Source organism: Colossoma macropomum, unplaced genomic scaffold (assembly GCF_904425465.1).
Source record: "Colossoma macropomum unplaced genomic scaffold, Colossoma_macropomum, whole genome shotgun sequence".
NCBI classification, from domain to species: domain Eukaryota; kingdom Metazoa; phylum Chordata; class Actinopteri; order Characiformes; family Serrasalmidae; genus Colossoma; species Colossoma macropomum.
In genome coordinates, this window is record NW_023494789.1 from 14,259,841 (window position 1) to 14,273,385 (window position 13,545).

Here is a 13,545-nt window from a genome sequence, read left to right on the forward strand (position 1 = left end):
CATTTTTCAACTCTAAATTTCACCAAAGTCATAAATTAAAAATATTTGTAACAATATGAATTAAAAACGAGATTTTTTTGTTCTGTTTTCAGTATAAAGTCACACACAGGCATCAATATGAATATCTTTATTTGTGTCAGGAACACCTCTGAAACTTTTTACCATCAGCTTTTAAATCAAAATGTCTTTACGATTATGAAAAACATACATTCAGATTTATTCAGACTGGTACCCGGATAAACACAAAAGTTGTATTAACCATAAGACACAATTAGGCCCAATCCCATTTCTTATTTTTACCTCTACCCCTTGTTTTTGAGAGTCACCCTACCCCTTGGAACTGGATTACAAGCGGTAGTGGTTGAAATCTTCCCCCTATGAAATGGGACCCTCAAATAAAAAAGATCATTACTTCATTAACAGGCTACTAGAGGTGCTCTGTAGGTGACCCTGCCAGTCTGTAGTGATAGGAGGGTAAAGTTCAGTGCCCTCGCTGCTGGTCTTTAGTTAAATTTAGGGCATCATATGCTTTTTAAAGAGGGGGGATGCGATAACTATTTATCATTTCCCACCCCTAATTCTTCAGTGATATGAAGCTGAAGTCAGCTATTGGCCTGCTTCTTGTTCAAATTTTCCTGTTCCACCTTAAATGGAGCAGCACTGACATTCTGGTGCTTCAGGCATCAGTACTGCTAGACTATTTAAGGTGGAACGGGAAATTTAGCCAGCTAACTACCGAGACATCAGCATACTACTAGTGATTTTTAATGCTTGTTATGAAGAAAAGGAATGACATTAAACTAAGATAATACAATGGTTATCGTAACTTTTTTAACAGACAAAATACTTCCATTTTGTGTCGCTTGCGCAGCCATCTTGCCGGTTTTTCTTTCTTTCTCATAACACTCTGTTTGGAGTGTACCTCTGAAAAACCTCCTTTTGGAGGGCTACGTAACAATACTTCGCCCTACCCCTCCATCTCAACAAAAATTGGGACACCCTATCCCTAAACGTGAACGTACAAAACGAGGCCAAGGGCTAAGTGGTAGGGGCAAGGGGTGAAATGGGATTGGGCCTCAGAGTATATCCCTGTATTCCTTACCATCTCTTTGTTGGGGGCAGAGACTTCAGCCATTCGGTCCTTCAGATAGTGACAAGCAGCCATGAAGTTTTTATCTACAAATTCACTGCAAGAGCACATTCAACAACTCAACACTGATACATGTCAAACTTTTACAACAACGACCAAAAGTTTTACACATATTTATATGTCTACAGCAGTATTCTTGCAGCCAAACTACCCAATCATGGTAATAAACTTAGATAAGACTGTGAAAGGGTTTATATTATATTTCAAACTTTGTAACTATGTAACTGTTATTGAAAGGGTAAAACACAAGGTCATGCATCCACAAAACAACTCAAGAAAAATTCATTCATTCTCCTAAATACAGATTTACTGTAGACCTAAGCCTACAGAAATCCTCGGTTTGACATCTTATTAGTCAAACAAATAAAGTGTTGGTAAAAATCTTTGGTAACGTTGGCTGAGAGCACCTTATTCAGGACCTGCTCTTCAATCAAGTTGTTACCAACATTTTAAATGACACATGGATTTATTCATCACAACCTGCTGTTCAATCAACACATGCTGAGTTTGACACAGGTCCTTCCTCACGTCATGCCTATTCAGAGCAATGTACTGTGTTTTGGTAATTTTGCTTGATGAGCTTGCTCTCACGGAACAGCCCAGAGAGTTTATCGAGCATGTCACTCAACGTTCTCTGCTTTCAGTCTACGGGCTGAAAAAGGACAAACCTGTGTACTGTAATATGCTGGAACACACAGTTCACAGTTCAACTTTACAGTCGCAGACAGATGTTATGATCTAAATGGATTGTTTTCAAGTTTCATTCAGATGTGCTGACACGTCTACACATAAGATATATTAGTCACCTGAATTATGAGAGAAATGCATTGTCTTCACAGCTATGGGTTTATGTTTATCAAGTGACTGTTTATCAAAACATTTTCTTATTAACATAATTGAAATCACATCCACAAAACATAAAAAAGCAGAACACAATCAGTAGTGTCATAATCAAGGTTAGAGCACTGTGAAGCTTTATCTCTTTTTAAAGTATATCAACTCAGGACTGCATCTATCAATTGGGATGTGTGCATGATAACTATGTTCACAGCTTTGTATGACTCATAACATAGACGCCCCTTTGAGTGTGTGTGTAAGTGCAAATGCTGTAGGGGCAGGAGGGATATATGGGTTACTGCTTACCAGGATTATTGTAGAAACTACAAGTAAAATGACAGACTTTTATACAAAATATGTTTATAAATCTACATATAGATAAATATTATAACCTTGCTTTTTTACTGTACTGTATTTATCCAGATTGTGTTATGAGCTAATGAGTTTTTCACACCATAAATCAGGGGATTGAGTTTCCCTCCTTTCTCTCTTATAGCCTTTCCACATTCATTTAAAGAAGAAGATATGTTGATCCAATTGAATTCACATGGACAGACAGAGAGAAACCTACTATACAGTGAGTTTAAATGCTTTAGGCTATCATGACAGAAAATAATCTACAACTTTGTTCTTATGACACCATTCTGTGCTTGGATTTAAGAAGGATCGAGTGACTTTTAGTCTCTGATGTTCTGTTTTATGGTTGTTGTGGTTTGAGTTGTCCAAGTAAGAGATATCCACTAGTGCAGAAGAGCTAGTCTATATTCAGATTTTAATACCATTATTGTTATAGGTTGGACTAATTGGCCCTCTTATTATACTTCTAAGTTGGACTACCTGGACCTCTTGTTGGACCTCTAAGATTGACCAATTGTATCTCTAATTGGACCTCTAAGTTGGAACAACTGGACCTCTTATTGGACCCCTAAATTAAGCTAATTAAACCTCTTATTAGACATTTAATTGGACCTCCTATTTGACCAGTAAATTGGATTAAATGGACTCTGAAATTGGACCTCTTAGTTAGACAAAATTGGACCTAAGTTGGACCTCTTCTTGGGCCCCTAAGTTGGACTAATTGGACCTCCTACTGGACATTCGAGTTGGATTAACTGGACCTCCTACTGGACATCTAAATTGGATTTTCCATCTTATACACCTGGCCCCTCTGTCTCACCTGACCGGCTGCTCCTCCTGGGGACCAATACTGGCCTCGAGGTCTTTAGGCTCCTCAGAGCACTCAGACCCCTTTGTCTGAGCTTCATCAGCCTGCTCCCCAGCAGCAGCAGCCTCCTCCTGGGCCGCTGCACTCTCTTTCTCCTCTCCCTGCTCCTCCGGCTCGGAGCTATCCACCTCCTCCTCCCTCTCGTCCTCATTCTCCTCCCCACTGGACTCCTCACTGGAAGTCGTCTCATAGCTGGACAACACAGACAGTCTAAGTCATGGAAGTTAATCTTTTAAAACAAACTGGTTATATGTGACCCTGTAATGATCATTATAAAAAACCAGCTACAGAGCAGAGCTACAACTAGTAAGTATAATAATAATAATAATAATAATAATAATAATAATAATAAAGTTGCATGTTTGTCTAAATATTTGTATGCTTTAAAAGCAAATTGACAGATGCTTTCTACTAAAGGAAAGCAAACACAAGCCTGTTGTGAAAGAGTAAATAAAGTGAGCTATGTTAGTGGGTGGAACATCCTGTGAGCGATCCCTGTGAGGCAACTCGTTCATTAATGTCTTCCTGATGATCAGAAATCATGCAACTGTAATAATTAAACAGAGCCATTCCAGATCATAACATCAAATTGGGAAAATGAGAAACGTCATTAATTAGTGACGCATGTTAAAGCTTATGACTAAATAGCAGCAGCCTGTCACATATTTTTAATGCTCAAAATGAGGAGGCTGATTCTGGACAACCGAAAAATGTTATACTTCTGCTCTAATTCATATACATTTGTAAAAATAAAGGGTGCCAAAAAGGGATCCATGGAAGAAACACGTTTGCTTACCTATAAAACCTTTCAACTCAGCTTCTTGAAGATGCATTATTGTAAATGGCATGCAAAAGTCTGAGGAACTTTAATGTTAAAGAGCCTCAATTTAATGTCAATTTTATACCAGTTAAAGGCTTTTCCTAGAACCATACACGTAGGAACTTTTCTTTAAGAATGTCCCTCATTTCCAAGCAAATATGATCTTTTTCATTTGCAATGGTTTGCTAATCAACGAACTCTACATAAGTAAGTTATAAGTATTATCTTCTGGGGATTTCAGAGGAGGCTATTAATCTAATAATCTAATCCATCTTTTAGAAGAGCCTATTAATCTTATTACTGTATTCATCTCTTCCAAAACTCCACAGTCAAAGAGAGAGAATCTCAGACAGACTGAGCTAGAGTTATCTGAGGGAGGCATTGTGTTGTGATGTTTGCTTGTTCAGATCGTTGCTCAAATGTGCTCAAATTCTGAAATCACTGGCTGTCATTTTTAACAACAGCTCCGTCAGCCTACTCTCAGGATAATGATAGCTCATCCTGCATGCGCACAAAAATTCAAATGTCACCACTCTGACATAAATCACTGCAAAAACAGCAGATTTCAACCCACCACCATCTAGTAACTATGCCAACAGAGACAAATAGCTTCAAAGTTCTGTCACTGTCCAGACAAATTCAGTTGTAAGTATACAAGAAACACTGCATGCATATATCAGTCAGTATTAATATTTGAAACTGTTCTCTGCTGACGTAATTACTGCTCTTTGCCTTTGAAGGGCAGCATAGCATGTGATCTTTCCTGCATCATGGGCATCAATACTTCATGTCCAGAAATCTCCATCTCTTCTTCAACAGGCCTAAAGATTTGACAGTCATATTACTATTTAGTTTCAAATCGATACCCTGATGTTATTCATTCTCTTTTAAAGTTGTGAAAAAAAACTCCCCACTAATGCAGTGAGGGGCCTTACAAGGAGATGGGGCTCAGATGACAGAGCCGTTCATATCAGATCAGAGAGCGGGGAGGGCCAACTGTCTGCTCTGCACCATGAGGGCAATTATCTTAGTGCTGAGGGCTGGGCAAACACAGCTGAGGTGGGGCCTCCACCACCGCTAGCCTGCACCCATCACTCCTCACGCGCTCCAGTGCATAGAAAGGACCTTGTTCTCACTGAGGTTTCACCACTTCTCACTCACATCTCATCAACATCACACTAAAATGCCAACAGCAAACAAACCAAACACCTCACGTGCTGTAGTTCTACCTGAGCACTGTGATGACAGATGAGCAGAAAGGGGGACACAGAGCAGAGTTAATTCCACTGATGAAAATAATGACAGTAATCCACCCCAATGACATAGATTCTGGTGACTAATTGCAACACTGACAATAAAGCTGCACTGAGATAAAAGTGATATCTATTTCATTTCAGATTTGCATAGACTAAATATGATTACAGAAAATGCCTAAAAAAGACTGAATTTATCAAAAGTCTGGCAGCATTTTATGTATGAAGCAGCTAGAAATAGGCATAGTAAGTTTCCATTTACTCTGGAGAAGACATGCTTGATGGGTATCTGTACAATCACACCTTTTACAGTCAATTGTAAGCTGTAACTGGCACATCTTTGCCACCAGAATTGTACTCAGAAGCTAACGAATGCTTAGCTGCATGGTTGTACAGTGATTCCATTAGCCTCCTTCATAAAAAGAGCTGTTGTGACAATAGAGCATGAGCTCTCTGGATATTTTGTGCAAGTATATGTAGATGCAACCATATATATTATACAAAAAAGTGCAATGTAATAATATAATGTAATAATATGTTATTATGTAATAATTACATGATAATAACCCTTTAATAATGCATGAAGGAATTAACACTTTTTTCCTAGTTTGACTGCTTAAATAATCCCTAGTAGTGCAGCCTGAAGCCCAGCTACTCACACCTTGTGTGTTGCTATGAATCCGTGATTGTAGCCCTCTTGTTCAAATGAAGCCTTAAAGTAACCCTCAGCAGACTATGCTGGACAGTACTTATGGGAGACCTTTAGATAATTCAATGAGTGGCAAACTAACAAAAGCATTAGCAAAATGGAAAGCCCTCAAGAGCTGCTATTGTAACAAACTCATCAAGAGCAAATAAGAGCAGAGATGCCAGAACAGTTGACTGCATATTGACTGCATATATAATATATATGATACTTATACTCATTAGTCAGAACAAGCAGCCACTGTTGCCACAACTGGATGTCAGTGATGAAAATTGGAAACTGCTTTCACTCAATGGAAAGCACATTATTTTCACATTCAGGTTCTGGTGCACTCTGCGTTCACTTGGTGAAAATAATATTACTAAATCACTGAAAGCAATAAATACACTCTGATAAAGCTTATTTTGTTCAGTGTCAAATTTGAGCAAAAAAGACAAACATGATTATTTTACTTGTTTGACAGCACAACATTTACAAATATATGTACAAAATTAAAGCTTGTGGGCTGCGTCATAACAAAAGGGTTAGCTACAAGATCACAATATTGACCTTTTAAACACTGAAGGCCCCTGGTCACACTTTCTATAACAATATTACATATTAGTTCCATAGTAGTTAAGCTCAATAACAGAGTTTAAGGGCTCAAAACTCTATCCCAATCAAATAGGCTCACACACAAACCTACCCACCAGAGTAACTTTTGGGGTGTCATGGTTTAGTGAAGCACACATAATAAAGACCACAATCAGGTTATGCTTTACCAATACAATCAACAGGTGTCTGAGTACAACAGTGGTGTCAAAGATTTCTGGCTTTCAACTTACTGACTGTAAAAGGCAAAACAGCCTAATAGGTACAATTACAGAGCAGGTGTACCTATTTAAAAGGCTGCTAAGTACATATGTACATAAGGTATACATTTTTGCCAAAATGCATTTTACTGTAGTCATATGATATGACAAAGTAAAATGTATATTAGCTTTAAGACTAAATATGATTTTAAAATTATTGACAGAGAGGAAAGGCAAGAGATGAAAAGACCATGTAATAACGGTTTAGAAGAGGATATTATCAGAGGAAGCAGAACAAATATGATAATTCAACACTTCACATTAAAATACCATCATTAAGGATTTAGGGGACGCAAAACTAACATATAAACCAATTATAAAACTGGACAAGCATTGCTTTGGAATACAATCAATAAGTGATTTTTGCTCTTTCAGAAAACATAAAGTAATCTGTTTGTAGTCCTTTTAGAGATGGTGATCTTATGCAAAGTGTATGAAGCACATCATTTTGCCACAGGCACATAAAAATGCAGAGAGTGCAGAGAGTGCATGGTGAACATAAAATATTTTACCCTCCGTTCACGCCAACAAACTTCAGGTTCTTTTTGACTCCTCCGTTCCCCTGCTTGTCAGGATAGTCATTCTTCTTCATGATGGATTTGAGGCCTAAGGAGAGAGTGGTCAGATGTGGAGCGTTTAGCCAGCCCTGCTCCTGTTCATCCTCCTTACCTAAGATGTGTACATATAAAATAACCTCTACGTTTTGCTACACTATCACTATCATGATTCTTTCACAAGCACACTCCTGCATAATAAGTGTCCTTTGTGAATGACTGCTGTGTCAGAGGGAATATGATTGACGCTTTATAAAACTGTAATGCTTGGTAGGTTTCCAGAGAGTAGCATTCATCCATAATGTAGCAGACCAAACTGCAGCGGCAGCTTCTGCAGAAACAGATCACTAACTAGAAAATGTTGTCAAAATGAGAACAGCGCAGCCTACGCTGAACTAGAAATTTTCTTCAGTAAGGTTCCATAAAGATGTATTAGGATGTGATCTATGTATAGGCTTGAATGTATAGATGTAAAATACTGTGCAGAAGTTAGAGACCCTTCATTTATTTCATTTCAATCAAAACAGCCATTAAGAATATGTGTTTCATTGTCAAAAATTCAGAAAATATCAACATTTTCAGGACACTTTTTAATAGTTTTTCAAAAATCTGCAAGGATATTCTTCCACGCCTTTAAAGTTCAGTCTTAGAAGTTTTTTTTTGCTTCTCACAATCCAATTGATCCCAAACACATTCAATGATGTTGAGGTCTGGACTCTGAGGTGGGCAGTTCATTGTTCTGAGAACACAAGCAGCTTCTTTGCTTGATTAGCAAATTCTCTTCTTTTATGTCTTTTTCCTTTTCTCAGTAACAGCTTCACGACAGCTACACATCTTTTTGATCTATTGTATTGAGTTGTCTCACAGTGATGGACAGAAGTTGTGGTCTAGCAGGTCTTGCATGGTTGTTAGGAGTCCTATTATCTCTCTATATTTATATATATATATATATATATATATATATATATATATATATATAACCCAGAAGGATAAGCGGCTTAGAAAATGTGTGTGTGTGTGTGTGTGTGTGTATGTATCTCTATATATAATTTTTTGAACTCCAGTTTTGGAAACTCCTGTTATTTCACTTACTTTCCTTTGACTTTCTTATAAAATTTGCTAATCTCCTGAAAAACTAATAACTTGTCTTTAATGGCTGCTTTCACTGAAAATGAAATAAATGAAGGGTGGTCTCTGACACTGTATCATAGATTTTTTCTTGCTGTTGTTGATCATTTCTCTTTATTCTCATGTAGAAAATCAGGATTCCTGTCTTGCATATAGGCCCACAAGACATTCCTCAGCCTCTGGGTGAAATTATGACTCAACACTACCCAACAGACAGTTTGGACAGCATCTCTGAGCTGGGAAACAATTGACTAACTCCCGCATGACAGTCTGTGTGCATTCCGCAGGACATAATGAGTTCAATTTGTATAACAATATTAGAGCATTAATAAAACTAGATGCTCTTATGCAACCATGAATTATGCTACTAAGTGGAATATACAATTCACTGTGGAGAAATGAATAGAGAGGGCTTGAAGAGGAAAGTGGAATGATTGTGACTGCACATATGTAAGCATATGCCAATATTTACTAAACCACAACATTTTGTAAGCACTGTAATTTGAGCCAGATGCTTCGAGAAATGTCAACATGTTCTTGCAAACAATTCTGGCATACAGTACGTGCAACCTTCATCAACAATGCTGTAGTATCTCATGGTCTTTGCATAGTTAACTGAAAGACAACTGTTTTAGATCTCAAATCCCTGAAACAGAGAAAACACGAACATTTGTTCTTTGCACAAAGCCAGTACAATACAGTAGTTAACTTCAGAACTGTTTTTTCAGATGGCAATTGGCAATTGGTCAGATTCTTTCACTGTAGTGCTTCAAACAGGCAGCCAGTACAATAAAATTCCTCTGATCTTCTCCCCGCATAACACAAATCTTCACAGAGAGACTGCTGTACACCTCCCAGAGACTGCCAAATATACCTGCTGTAAATCTCACCTAAGGCATGATTGGTATTAGGAAATTTCAAGCACCTTATCTATCACCATCATAAGCACAGAATAGAGATTATTTCAGCCTTCTCTTAGCTAGCAGCCTAAAAAATAGGAGGAAAATCATGGTCATTAAAAACAACTTTGTCTTGTCATCTATATCAGTAGTCACCCAACACTTGGGATTTTATTTCAAGTCATTTTGGACCAATGGTAGTGGTATGATTTAGCCTAATAGGCCTAGGCCCACCCATCTATGCTCCAAAATGACCACACAAATGTACTTTCAATATTAAAGCGACACTATATAGGTTTTGACCTCTCTGGTGGAAATGTCTAATTGCATGCAATGTGCAGAAGGACATCCTATAACGTTGGTTGCGCTATGGATCCCTTCCTGATCGGATGAATCTGATGAAAGAGTGCATTGAAAGAATATTCAAAGAGAACTAGGTGAAGGAGGTGTCTTCCAAGGATGTGAGTAAATTATTTACTACTGTCATTATATCTTCATCTGAATAATGTTGATTTTGCATTTGAGATCTAATCTGTTCAGCTAGACCTTCTTTTTAAGCCTGTGCATGTGACGTCAATACATAAAGATGTTTGATGTGGTCCAAAAAACTCCCATGAAATCTGATTTGACCCATCTGACTTTTAACTTACTATTTCAGGCTTTACAAGGTGACTCACAGCACACACACTATATTTAAGCATATTTTTTCTCCTGACTCAATAATGTTACTTCTGTCAATATTCGATTTTCAAATTCGTATACAGTACAACACTAAAATCATATTAAGAAATAAACCAATGCCACAAATTTAAAAGGAACTCGCTAAATATGCAATATATACTAAATTTTGTTATTGATATAGACCAAACAAAATTCCAGTTTAAACAAAAAACAAAGCCCTGGGGCATTTGCTAAGCGTTTAAACCTTGGAATAAAACAAACCTCATCACAGAAAGGAAAATAAAACCATATTCCAAGACCATTACAACCTTAATTGGAAACACATTTCATAAGTACAATAATAACTACAAACACACATCCAACTTTAAAAGTGGTTCACTAAAACCCTAAATGTAAGAATAACAGAGACAAATTGTGAGCATGTAAAAGTTATGTTGGGCAATTATTGCCTCGGCATGCAAAGTCTGCTTTTTCATGTTATGAGATGTTTCTCAGTTTCAGGTGCACAGCAGACATCTCATAGTAATGGTTAAGTGACTACTCTTTTGTAGACACTAGCTGCAGGGAGTGAAATTCAAGGTTCTGCCTGCCCAAGAATTTGAATTTATCTGTTTTGGACCACTTCTATCGGTTTATTCATCATGAAATATTTATGATGAATATTTATGACAGATAGTTTTTCAAATGGTGTAAAAAACAAAAACAAAAGCAAAATACAGAGTTCTAAGGTTTTATATGACAGCGACAATGTGTGAGTATGTATGAGTGAACGGAATTGGACATTTACCTGATTGTTTTGCTGCACCTCCTTTTTGAACAGGAGAATAGAAGGCTGAGAGGGCGCTGAGAGAGCCTCTGAGATGACTCTGGATGGAGCTGATCTTTGAGACCGGCTGTTTCTGCGAGCCCTCTCCTTTTCCTTCTTGGTTCCCACTGCCCAGGCTGGCCCACTGCTCATTAAGAAGCCCCTGGATACGATTGACAACCTGGCCTATGGCTGCAGGTGATGTTGCAGGTTCAGTGGGCCGCTGAGGCTGAGGCGGGGGCTGAGGCTGAGGCTGGGGCTGAGGCTGAGTGTCTTGTCCTCCCACTTGCTTTTGGTCTTGCTGAGATTGTCCTGTGCTTGTATCTACTTTGGAGCTTTCCATTACCACACTTTCAACATTCATACTCTCCGCCAGCTCATTTTCCATGGACTTGACAACTATATTCTCCTTGGCTAGTGTCTCATCTATATAACTTTCAGTCTTTTCTACTATAACATACTCTTCGGCCACATCGCTTTCAATGATGATGCTTTCACTGAGTTTTTCTTGGACCATATTTTCTTTGTCTGTGCTGGATCTCACATCAATGGTCTGCCCATCTGTTTCTGGCTCAGATGTATTTACATGCACATTATCACTAGGACTGAATGGGACATCAGTCTCAACAGCCTGGTCACACACAGCAACTTCCACCCCCACGACTTTCTCAGCTGTCATCACCTGTGCTGACACCTCGATATCTCGCATCTGGATTGTAGTTGTTTGAGTGCTAGAGCACGTTAGGTCTGTCTGTTTGGGGCCATCGTCAGGTTGAACTTCAGTATCTGTCAACACTGCCTTTTCAAAGACAATTTTGCTATCTGTACTGATAGATGCATCACACATAACAATGCGTTCAGGAAGTTGCACAGGCTCCAGCGGAACAGTTGTCTCCTGCTCTACGCTGACAGCAAGAGACTCCTTAACTTTTTGACTTAGTTCTTGAATCATTACATCCTTTAATCTGTTCTCCTCTATCTGCACGCTCAGTAAAGAATTTGTCCTTTCTAGCTCACAGCCGGCCTGGCTTAATCTGTCCTCCAAAGTCTTGACTTTGACTTGCAGTTCTTGGATACTGAGAGACTCTTGTTCTGTAGTGGAGATCCATTTTTCTTTTGCTACATCTGATCCTTCAACAGCCTCTGCTTTCTCAGTTTCCTCTTGGGACGCTGTGTGTTCAGATGTATCTCCTTGTTCTTCTAATAGCTCTGACTGTTTATCTTCTGCAGAAGTGACTAGTGTTTCCTCTTGCTTTTCCTGTTCTTGTTCTGGATGCCTCTCTGGTATTTCAGCCTCATGTTCAGATTCTTCCAACTGCTTCTCTGATTCTTCCGAATCAGTAGGGCTCTCAGCTTTTTCTATAAGGATCACAGGGACAGAGACCACAGCTGGTATGGGTTCTTCTCTTAATACTGTTGGTTTTGCGGCTTCCTGCCCTGCAAGGTCTTGTGCCACTAAGTCTTGCCCTTCTGCCTGTGGTTCTGCAGTTGACTCGGCTACTGGTATTTCAGGTTTACTGTCAGCTACATTGTCCTGGCAAAGGGATGGAGCTTCTTGCTGCTGTGTTGCTACAGGAATGTCAGTGCTATCTTGGGAGTCAGGTTGGGTTTTTTCATTTGGCTCTACCTTTCTCTCAGACTGTGCTTGAATCCTTTGAAGCAGTTGTTCTCTCTCCTCTCTCAGCGAACAAATCTGAGCCTTCAGTTCAGGTATGGTCCTGACCTGCTCTTCCAGCTCACGGACCCGTTTCAGTGCTGCTGTTATCTGTTGATGCAGGCTGGCCCTGTCCTGAGGAACGCTTCCTCTTCTGTCGCTACCATCCACAGGACGAAACAGTCTCTCAGTTGAGCCATTCTGGGATTGAGGGCTCTGCTCATCAGCAGACTCTGAGGCTTTCCTGTGAGGGACGTTAACAGGCATGCTGGATGCCCGGAACAAGTGTGGCCTCACATTAAGGCCCAGTTGCTGTTCTTTGTATGAAGTCTGAACATGGACCTCATCTGCAGGTTTGGGGGACGAGAGGTAGCCACCGCTTTGGACCTTGGAGTGACCGGCGGTAGAGCTTCCACTGCTACTGCCAGCACTGCCATCACTTGCTCTGAAATCAAAAAGTTGCTGGACCTCAGTAACACGTGATTTAGGCTTGGACCCCAGGGTGGAAGTGTTGGCCCATGTGTCTTTGGCAGCAGGTCTTGCACCATGTCCAGGAAGGCTGAAGTTGCGTGGCAGTGTGCTATACTTTGGACCTCTGTTCTTTCGCTGTATGTGCACTCTCTTGATGGTGTTGCCCTTCTCGATGTCATCTACATATTTTAAGAAGTCCAGATCAAGGTGGAAGCCGTAAGGTGTCTCCACAGAATAGGGCAGCTGTTTCCTCTGTCCTCCACTTTCAGAAGCTTTGGAGGGAAAGCCATTTGCTGCAACACAAATCAACCAGATTAAACATTTGCTGCCTGTCATCTGGATACATACAAACTGCACTGAACATATGGGGTTTTTAAATAAAACAAAAACGAAGCTGAAGATCTTATAAAAAATGGATCTGGATGTCATTAAATGTGAACAGTTTTGTTCTGTCAGCTCATGCATGTTTAGGGGATGGAAAATTTTGAAGATGTGAAAATTACTACACTTA

General features: G+C 39.3%; 1 protein-coding gene across 12 annotated transcripts in view; it reads right to left on the reverse strand.

Moving 5' to 3' along the window:
- Positions 1–13,545, reverse strand: part of kank4 (KN motif and ankyrin repeat domains 4) — a 67,396-nt gene that overhangs the window by 5,967 nt on the left and 47,884 nt on the right. For 11 of the 12 annotated variants that reach the window (XM_036570176.1, XM_036570180.1, XM_036570179.1 and 8 more), the window contains 4 exons: positions 10,892–13,327; positions 7,355–7,448; positions 3,165–3,404; positions 1,103–1,187 (listed from right to left, as the gene is read on the reverse strand). In XM_036570176.1, coding sequence (XP_036426069.1) covers positions 1,103–1,187; positions 3,165–3,404; positions 7,355–7,448; positions 10,892–13,327 — 2,855 coding nt within the window. The remainder of the gene's footprint in view (positions 1–1,102; positions 1,188–3,164; positions 3,405–7,354; positions 7,449–10,891; positions 13,328–13,545) is intronic. The other variant, XM_036570188.1, reaches the window with a different exon arrangement.